This window comes from Triticum aestivum, chromosome 3B (genome assembly GCF_018294505.1).
Source record: "Triticum aestivum cultivar Chinese Spring chromosome 3B, IWGSC CS RefSeq v2.1, whole genome shotgun sequence".
In the NCBI taxonomy this organism is placed as follows: Eukaryota; Viridiplantae; Streptophyta; class Magnoliopsida; order Poales; family Poaceae; genus Triticum; species Triticum aestivum.
The window spans coordinates 212,429,062-212,439,461 of record NC_057801.1 but is presented as its reverse complement, the minus strand read 5'-3'; the positions used below and the strand labels follow the sequence as shown (position 1 = coordinate 212,439,461).

At 47.7% G+C, this 10,400-nt stretch overlaps 1 protein-coding gene across 1 annotated transcript; it reads right to left on the bottom strand.

Annotated features, from left to right (window-relative positions):
• Positions 1 to 1,222: 1,222 nt before the first annotated feature.
• LOC123069399 (reticulon-like protein B21) lies at positions 1,223 to 7,628 on the bottom strand. The gene is made up of 13 exons (XM_044492250.1): positions 6,666 to 7,628; positions 6,541 to 6,573; positions 6,320 to 6,439; positions 6,158 to 6,223; positions 5,982 to 6,050; positions 5,808 to 5,885; positions 5,579 to 5,681; positions 5,405 to 5,479; positions 5,137 to 5,302; positions 4,978 to 5,047; positions 4,663 to 4,728; positions 1,788 to 1,910; positions 1,223 to 1,671 (listed from the first exon to the last, which is right to left on the bottom strand). Exons 1-13 carry the CDS (start codon positions 7,255 to 7,257, stop codon positions 1,409 to 1,411), a joined length of 1,824 nt encoding a protein of 607 aa, XP_044348185.1. The 5' UTR covers positions 7,258 to 7,628; the 3' UTR covers positions 1,223 to 1,408.
• Between the last annotated feature and the right edge of the window lie 2,772 nt (positions 7,629 to 10,400).

Genomic DNA, 10,400 nt, shown 5'->3' with positions numbered 1-10,400 from the left:
TTTAACGTGTACTGGTCTTTTAGTAAAAGAAAAACAGAAAAGTATTCAATAAGGAATCTATAAACAATAGATTTAACAGTTAACCTTGCCTGGTTTTTAACTTGTACTGGTATTTAGTAAAAACCCAGAAAAGTATTCAAAAATGAATACATAAACAAGGAATTTAACAGTTAACCTGGAGGCAAGGCTAAAGGCCCAGTAACCAACTAGGCCAACAACACTTTGTAATTTATTAATGGTTTGCATCCAATATTACATGTATTCGTTTGATATATGAGGTCAAACTTTTGAAAAATTGCCTTTTTGGTTTTTGTCGCAAATGAACCAATGAACCTGTGGTCCGACCGGTAAAAACCTGAACCGACAGCCTCACCGGTTTGATTGTCTAAACCATGTCCTCCAATGTACTCCCTCTATCCCAAAATAAGTGACTCAACTTTGTATTAACTTTAGTACAAAGTTGTAATAAGTGTCCCTTTTTGGTTAGATACTGCTTCATTAAGCACTAATGATTTTACCTATCATCCTTCAGGTGAGTTGAGAGCTGTGCTTTCCCCAACGTTAATAGCATTCTGCGAGATAATAGCCAGCAGTAATATCGACGAATGTAGTAAACCATACCTTAAAAGCTAACGACTGAGAGGAAGATGGGAAGCGGCGGAGGAGAATAAACCATAGTTTGATTTTAAAACCAAGCTATAGACCGAGTAGAAAAGAACCGCGAGTACCATAGAATTTCAGCTCACACTTTCAGAAAACTCTATAGTTTTTTTAGGGGAGTATATCAATATGATCTTAATAAGGTGCGGGGCTTTGCATGTGACATTAATTGGGCTTTCCTCTGCAAGAGCCTGCGTCCTAGCCTTTTTGCGCCAAAGTAGATGCTCAAGCGAAACATTCCACTCATTGAAGAAGGGATACAGATATTTCAAGTTCAAGAAGTAGGCATTGATCCAAAAAATGTATGTGAAAATCTAGGCTAAGAGGAATGCATCAGAAGTCTAACGTTCCCTCAACAATTTGAGGCGCCTACCATTAGTATGTTCCATTAAATCTTTTGATATTTTTTAACAAAAAAGGTCATTGAAAAATCTCGTTACGACGAATTTAATCTAACGGTGAAAAGGCATTTTTAACCACACTGATAATTTGAGATACTACAGAAAATTTTGAATTTTCAAAACGAGAAATAATCTAGGCCGACATCGGACTCCTTTGCCTGTAGCGCACGCATGAAACAAATAACTAGAATGTTTGGTGGTTCCCTAAAAATCTACTGTTCATCATACTATATCACAATTCATAGATGTGATTACTATTTCATGGTCGATCTTATTATTGCTTTTGCCACTAACGGATTCTTCAACATCAGGAGAACACCCACACAACAAGGTCCGGCGTACACAAACTAACACCTTGGCTGGATGCCGCCTCTCGCCCTCAGCCTCTCCCTGGCGAACTCACCGGAGACCGGCATTCGCCGGTGCCGTGCCGCCACGAAGCCATGCGACCCTTGATCATGTGCCTTCTCTGTCTGGACAGGTTTAGCGGGAGACTCCTCCTGCTGCTGTTGCGGCTCATCGTTCTCAGCGGCCTCCTCCACCGAGCTGCTCCAGCCAAACTCCATCAGGCGCTGCTGGTAGCACTTCATCGCCACCACCAGCATGAACACTGCACAACCATGTCAAACACACACGGTTAACGTTCTTGTCGAAGATTTCTCGCAAAAAGAAAAAAAAAACGTTCTTGTCAAAGATGCCATGCCATGCACGGGTAGAAGAGATTACCAGCCCAGACACGAGCCACCGTGGAGGAGACGTTCCAGACGAGGGTGAAGACGGCTGCGACGACCGCCTTCTTGTGGGAGCAAGACTCCCATGCATCCCTAAACCTCTCCAGCCAAAACTTACCTGCATGCATGGACAGCAAAGCAATTTATAGTAAGTAAATTTACGCAGCAACGAAGGAGCAAATTAATTTCTAGAACATGTCCTTAATTTCATCTGATGTTTCCCTCTTCCTTTATTTCTTTTCTTAGAATGAACTAGGCACCATGGGTTTATGGTTCCTGGTGTCTTATATATTTTGGAGATTCATATATAGTTGGCCACCATGATGAAGCACACAAGTATAGGTTTTTTTTTAAACTACCGCACACAAGTATAATTGGTTCGATAGAACTAATGTAGTTGGTGTCACTTAGGGAAACGATGGAACTTCATGATATATTTTTCTTCATCTTCGTCTAAACTTTTTCTCATTTGGAAAGCAAAAGAAAAACTTAGGCTTAATGCAATGGTTGGTAGTCAATGGCATCAACTACTAGATCTAGCCAGTATATCGAACTTCTTTGTTGTATATGCCTGAATGGTTATCTGTCCAAAATCTATGCGCACATATATATATGTTTGGACAGTGACAAGCTATCTACCACCTTAACAAATCAGTGAAGTCACTAATGGACTTGATGACTCTGATAGAATCATCATCACAATCAACTTCATCATATGAAACAGTAGGTCACACAACTATAAACTGCTGGCCTGAAGATCTGCGGCGCTCCATGATGGCTCCACTTCCAGCTTCCAGGCAATGCCTCTGGCAGCCGAAGCAGTGGGTTATGGTAAAACAACAGAACATCATTCATAACATACCTAATATTTTAGAGGATCAGCTAGCACTACTATAGATTCATTACTGTTATTGTTGGTCAGAGTTGGTGAATAAACAGGGGCCCTAAGGGCCACAACGGAAGGTGGGGATTAGATCTAGAGAGGTAACGTTTGTTTGGATGGGATCTGAGTGCCAACACCACACATGCAAAAACAGGACAAAGCTAGGAGGAAACTTTCAGTACTGATAGTATATGTATGCATTACCCAAAAAAACATAGTTGAGACTTGAGAGGCCAACATTTTGTGAGTCTAGCTTGGCAGATGGTTGACAAGTATAAGTCACTCCTCACCTGAAGACCCGTGTCATTTGAGTAATAGTTCAGTTAGTGGCCACTTAGTGAGTTTATGTTCAATGGAGTTTACAAGATAAGGCAAAGCTTTTTCAAAAGATAGAAGTTTTATTACCCCGCCCTCTGTGCACCAACTAAACCAAGGGTGCATATATCCAAACCACTAGAAATTCAAATTGCGCTGTCAGTTGCAAAAGCTGACACAACTAAATCAATACTATTTTAATTAACGGTAACATGTGGCAAAGTTTTTCAGTCGCTAAATTAACACATAACGACACCATGATGAGACACGACACTACTGATGAGCCCAATGTCAGCAGTTGGTGAGATTCTTTTCACTTTTCCATACTCTCTCCAACTTAAAAAATAAAACATCTCCTATTTATAAATTTTAAAAAGATGTAAGGTTCTGTTCTCATCCTTCGTCAAACTCTATTTATAAATTTAAAATAAAGCATCTCCTATTTATGTTTCCCCTTACTCTCCCTGTTTCTTTTTTATCTTATCTTTGTTTTTCACCGGTTTTATCTAAAAACCGCCTCAACTGGCCCATCTTTTACCAAATAGTAGTAATACATACTTCTAAAATAAAATCTATTTTTACCCAATCACATTAATATGGAAGGTAGACCACAGGTTAACCTACTGGAATATTGATGCCCCTGTTTGCAACGGGCAATTATCCAGGAAAGAAGAAAAGTACTCCCTCCGTAAAGAAATATAAGAGCGTTTAGATAACTAAAGTAGTGATCTAAACGCTCTTATATTTGTTTACAGAGGGAGTAACAAAGTGTGAGCTACCTGGAGTACAGGCGGACAGCATCTATCGTGCAATTTCACATCTTTGTAGCTTGAGCCACCGCATCAACGACACCTCCCACGTGCAAAAGGTCGAGAAAAATAACCATGCATGCTCCCTCTCCCACGCAAAGTTACCTCTGGGCCTACATAATTTACCTTTTTCCCTTTCGACGGGACATTTTCTCCAAAGCTAAAAGTTACCGAATCAGTATACTGTCTACCCCATCCATGAACCTTGGTCTAGCTCGCCTCTTAATTTATTAGCTAATGCATACTTTTACCAGTAGTTGTGGTTGTTATAGTACGTATTTCTTTAGCTAAATAAGCAAGCACAAGTACCCATATGACAGAATAAGCACGAATATTGGAACTGCGGGGAATCTGCAGGTAATTAATCCACTACTCGTGCTATAGTGGAGTACCATTGGTAGCCTGGTGCATACGCACATGTATACCGGGGGGCATATGTACTAGTAGCTCAAATGCCAACAAATTTACAATCACTATAGTGGAGTACTACCTTGTTTTGATAGTAAAATTCTTCTGTCCTGCTCACAATTTACTCCATCGCACATTAATTTACCTAGTCCTTTACCTATGCACATGCTGCCACTGTACCATGGGGACCAGTAAAAATAGTGTACTACTACCATGTCGCAGTGGACAAAACTTGGATCCAACAACCACAATTCTATTATTAAAAACCAAAGGGGCTATCCCCATGGAAAAATGTAAGGCATACAATAACAGTAAATTAATCCCAATAACGGTTGAAATTCGGCGAGGAACATTTTAGCGAGGTAGTAGGTAAGTTGCTTTGCGCGTGGCATTTTGGTCGAAAAAAATGCGAAGATATTATTAACATATAAAAGGAGAGCTTTCGTTGCACTTACCATATCTGGCGAGCTGCGTGGAGTAGGAGGAGCACACCTTGGGAATGGTGAAGATGCCAAAGAACACTGCGAAAACCACCAACGGATCACATCACAGCCACAAAAAAGTCAGTAACAGCGGCACTAGTTGATGCCTGTGGTCCGTCCTAACACTCATATACGACTAAAGCAAGGCTGTGCGCCAGAGAATGCAACCTGCATTTTTCTAAGAAAATGCCCATACATGATTCATTTCCCATTCAGTTTCTGAACATTCGTTTAGATACATGGTAAAATGAGGAAGAGAAGACTAGACAGAGAGAGAAGGATGCGTACCCAGTTTGGCCAGGGTCCAAAGGGTGACAAAGTTACCACACCGGGCCATTGCAAACAGCAGCAACGCCAGCTGCAGCACATGCGTCGCTCTGTCAGTACAAATCTAGAGACGCATGCATGTACTACTATGCCTGTGCTAGCTGGAACGTTCTTTTTTACCTTCATGGTGGTTGCTGGCTCGCCGGAGAAGAGGGACCTGAGGTTCAGGAGCACCTCGTTGACGTAGGGCAGCACAAGCCTCAGCAGCCAGACGGCATCCTCCTCACCTACCAGGTAGTGGGACCTCCCATTATTCGTCTCATCATCACACTCCACACTCTCACCTCTGCAAGCATTTCGACGCAAAGGTGGATTAATTACTACTAATAGTACACAGGGGAAGATTATGCAGGTAAACTAATCTGGGATTTTATTTATTTATTATTACCTGTTGAGTAAGGACTTGCAAAGGAATCTTAGACCAAGGTAGACCAGGCCTAGATACGAAGCCGCTGTTATTGTGCTGTGTGATTGAGAGGTTTTAAAGGAATGCTTAGACAATTTACTGCTAAAATGTTGGTTTATTTGTTTGCCGATTAAGAGTAAGAGTGCAGCAACTTACTTGAAGTTTAGGTCTTTGGCATAGGAGCAGGAGATGAGCGAAAAGGTCCCGAATCCAAACACAAATGCAGACTTTGACACATCTCTCCACATTACCAAATCCACTGAAAAAGACAGTGCCAAAAATAAACTAAGGAAAAGCCATCCAATCTATTTTTTTTTAAACCTGAAAAAAGAGAGTAAAAGCGGCAAGCTGGTACAACATCTAAAGCGTGTAGTACAGCACTAACCAATGTTCTGCATTCTTCGATTGCTTGCGCTAAGAGCTGACGGCCTGCCCTGGATCTCCTCATACTCTTCTTCCTCCTCTTTAGAACCAACAAAAATGCATCGATGATAAACCACCAAATAAGAAGAAGGCCGAGAACTGAGAAGGAACGGCCGGACAGGCAAATGGCACTCACCAGGGGGAGTATCGTCGACAGGCTCTTGCTTCGGGAAATGGCGGCGGATTACCGGCGAAGCTTTCTTCTCTGAACAACACCAATAATGTCTCTTATTTGAAGTAGCCGATTGACATTAACTCGGGAAATGCAAATTGCATTCCGAATTTCTCTTGGAAAATTCGCAACAAGGTTACCTGGAGAAGTTCTTGCCGGCTCTGGGTCCGTCCTGTGAATTACCACCGGAGTCGGTTTCTTCTTCACTGCATTTTGGGACGACCGAGAAAGCAAGTCAGGAAAAATGGACTGAAAATTCACATGAATTCGCACCGTTCTGCATCCAGGGAGGAGAAATTCACCTGCAGGGGTCATGGGCTCTGGGTTCATCGCCCGGAGGTTGACAGCGGCAGCAAGTTTCGTCGGCTCTGGGTTGAGTGCTCTCTCATCTTCAATCGGTGCTGCCACAGGCCTGATCGCTCCTGCACTTGCACAGATAATCCCACCATCACAAGACAAGAAGAATTGCCAAATCGAGAACGAAAAGGAAAAAAACAAAGGCAAAATCCGAATTTGCTCTCACTTTTTGTCGGTGGCGCAAGATCTTGTTCGTCCGCTGCAGCATGACGCCAAATCAAGATCGCATTTGCAAAATTGGTTCATCAAGAAAGGAATCAGACGGAAACAATCAACGAATTTATTTCTTGCCTTGATTCGGAGCAGTCGCCTGATCAGTTTCGTCCTCGTCAATGGCCGTCTGATCTTGATCTAGCACCTCCTTCTCCTCCTCCTCTGCTTCCAGCTCTTCTTCCCACTCCTCCTCCTCCTCCTCCTCTGCCTCCTCTTCGATGTTCTTGGGTTGCGGCAATGGCGCCTGTTCCACCTCCACCACCACCACCTCCTTCACCTCGGCCGCCAGCTTCTTCTCCGGCGTGGTGACCCTCGCCACCGCCCGCTTGGCCACCGCCCCCGTCGACGCCGCGTCGGAGCGCGACTTGCGCAGCTCCCCGATCGCCGTGACCGGCTCCGACGCCTTCCAGTTCCTCCTCTTCTTGGCCGCCGCAGCCGTGCCGGCGCCCGCGCCCGCGCCGCCGCCGTCGCTTTGATTCCGTCGCAGGCGGCTGTACACCCGCATGCCCTCCTCGTCGGCGTCGTCGGCGCCTTCGCTAAAGACCTTGACGCCGCCCTTCACCTCGTCCATCTCCATCCGCGTCTCCCACACCGACGCCGCCGCGGGAGACCGCCTCGGCACCGTGAGGCGCCTTCTCGTGCTGGGCGTGGCGGCCCCCGGCTGTTGCATTCTTCTAGATTAGCAGCTCTGAGCAGCTCTGCCGTGGTGTCTGTGCTCTGCTAGTGCTGTCGTCACTAACAATTCCCCCTTCTCCCCTCTGCTCTGCTCTGCTCCGCCTGGTTGCTCGCACTGCCTTGCTCTGCACTCTCTCTCTCTCTCTCTCTCTCTCTCACTGTATGAGTCTCCAGTGTGTCAGAAAGAGGGGTCGTGAGGGTGCAGGGGAGCTCACTCTGACGGTGGTGCGTGGGTTGGCCGTGGGCGTGGGCGGACAAGAGCAGCTCGATCTGGTCGGAGGAAGCAGGGGAAGTGATGCGTGCGGTGCGGTGAAGGGATCGAGCAGTTGAAAAAGATGAGATTTGGTCTGACGTGGTGGGCTCCTGCTTAAGGCCCAACGTGGTGGTGAAGGGGCCGGAGAGGTGAGCCTTTGGTGTGGTGAGTGACACAGACTGGTAGTGCCAAATCATTACGGGCGTGTTTGGTTGGCGTGCGCTACAGTACCCGCATTGAATATACTTCTCCATCCAACATGGCTATGCAAATGCAGCCTCAAATGCACCATATGCATATTGTTTGGTTGCCTGCATGGCCTCTTGCCTGCATGGGCAGAACCACACTGCCTGGTGTTTGGTTGCCTGCATGTTAGTGGACAAACCCAAGGCATGGTGTTTGGTTGTATGCAACGCCTGGTGTGTGGTAACCTCTTTGGCTAGTTGGTGATGTTACCACCACACTTCGGCAGCACAGATCATAAGCACAACAGAGTATAAACAGAGCATCAACTAGCATAATTCAGATATAAGCAGTACCACACTTCATAACAGTCCAACGCATAAACCATAAATATGTTCAAAGCAGACTTGATAGTACGCTCGAAAGAGGTGGCCCGGCCCTACTCCTTGGTGGCGAAGGCTTTGTCATGCTTCCCGCACTTGTTGACTACCTCAATGCCATCGTCGTTGAAGATGATGACCTTGAGGGTGTATGGAGTGAGGAGTTTGAACGCCACCATGTAGCCGATCTTGATCTGATGAACGGCTGCGTAGGTGGCCCAACCCTGATCCAGGGTCACCCTGCCGTTCATCAGCTTGACCGTCACCTTCCAGGAGCAGTCGGTGTTGTTCCTGAGCTTGAACTCCGTCGGCACCGCGACGAAGTGCTTGGTGAAGTCCAGGGGCATGGGGATGCACTCAAGCTTCGGTGCAAGGATGACCTTGCAGAAGTGAGTTGGGCCATCCTCCTGATGGTAGTGGCCGTAGTTGCGGCGCTTGTTGCTGGGGGGATCCTCCATGCCCTCGGCGTCGCCACCCTCAGGCGTCTTCGGGTCTTCCTCGGCGGCGGGCGGCAGTTCAACCTCGTCGGGCATTGGGTGAAGGGGTTGCTTGCCCTTGTTGTCAACGGCCGGGAGCACCTCCGTGCCCATCTCATTGCTCTCCTCAATCTGCACACAATTCATGGAGTCAGGCACTGCACAGAGTTCATGGCTAATTGAAGAGCTTGTAGTTAAAACGGCATATGACTGTCACTCTTCTCCTCCTCTCCATCCCCCCTATATTTACTCACCCTGCCCACCACTACTTACCCACCCCCTCTCTTCTCTCACTGTCAACCTTCCTCCTCCCCATCGCCATGAGCTCTAGCTCCAGCTCCAACGCCAACCCCTTCCCTTAGGGTATTGGCTGGAGGGCCTTCTTCCTCGGGTGGTTGGCTGGTGACCGCACCAAGTTCGAGAACACCATGGAGGTGTGCTCAAACTTCGGCTCCATGCCGGACATGTAAAACGAATCTAATGCAGTGCTCATGAAGGCCACTAAAGAAGAGATGAAGACACTGATTCCTGACCCAGCGAAGGGCGCGATGGCAGTTGACATCATTCGCTGGGCCATGAATCAGGCCGTTTCCGACGACGCTAAACAGAGGAAGAAGTGGTGCAAGTACAAGACCTACTGGGCTCCTAATGACCGCCGTGCCATAGTGTACTGGGAGACGGCTATCGCGCCGCCGGCGGTCATTGACGGGGAGTCTAATGAGGAGGAAGAAGAGGCGGTGCACATGCCAGCTAGGGCGCCGGAGCCAGGCCGTCCTACCTGGCAGATCGACCTCGACTCCGCCGAGGACGATGAGGATGACCCGCCGGCCCGCACAACGATGAAGAAGAAGATGAAGGCCAGCGGCTCGACCAGCCGCTCCGCACGCCGGTGACGGCCGCCGCGGTCAGCCAGTGTCCGTTGTGTACCCCCTATCCCCCTATTCCCCTATCCCCCAATCCTGAAATCCACCTTTTGCATTCCGATCTTGCATGTATGAACTCGTATGAACTGCTATGAACTAGTATGAATTACTCCTATGCTTATCTATCTCTATTCCCCATTCCCGTCCGCCGTGGATCGAATCTATGCTGTGGATCAAATCAAGCGTGCATGTCGAAGAGAGAGAAGTGCTTACCGCCATTGATGGAGTCCGGTGGTCTTATTTCTCTGCACCGATCCGCCGTCGCCGGTGATGGAGTCCGGTGTTCTTCTTCCTCTGCTCCGATCCACCACCGCCAGTGAGAGTTAGGAGAGTGGGGAAGAGTGGGGAGAGGGAGCAGTGGCCGGTGAGGCTAATAACTGCCGGTGCTTCGGGAAGCAACGCGGCTTCTCGAGCGTGAACGCGCGCGTGCAGCCGCGCCCGCCCACGTGCACCGCTCGGGCCTGGCCCTGGAGAAACTGCCGATTCGTGTGTTCCCAGTGAGCTAGGCCCAGAGGTGCTTTAACAAGCGTGCGATGCACATCCAATAATGTATGCGGGCTACCAAACAGGCTGAACCCTTCCCGCGCGGGCCTGGTTGGACCTTATGCGGGCAACCAAACACGCCCTACCTACCTCAGCTCGCCGCCACGTCGATCCCCTCACGAAACCTGGTCGCCACGTCACTTCGCCTCGCTCCCAGTAGCCTGCGCACCAGTGCTCATGCCAACTCCAGCGCACGACCCCAAACGGACATCCGTTTTGCCCGGTTCTATCCGTTTGGAGCGGCAATGGGTTAGCCCAAGTCCGTTTGAGGCCGTTGCCTTGTCGGTGCGTCCAACACGCAGCCACACCCCAAATCATGTCCGAGATGGGCTTGATATAATATTTTTTGCAAAACTCAAATAAATGCTGGAAAAAAATAA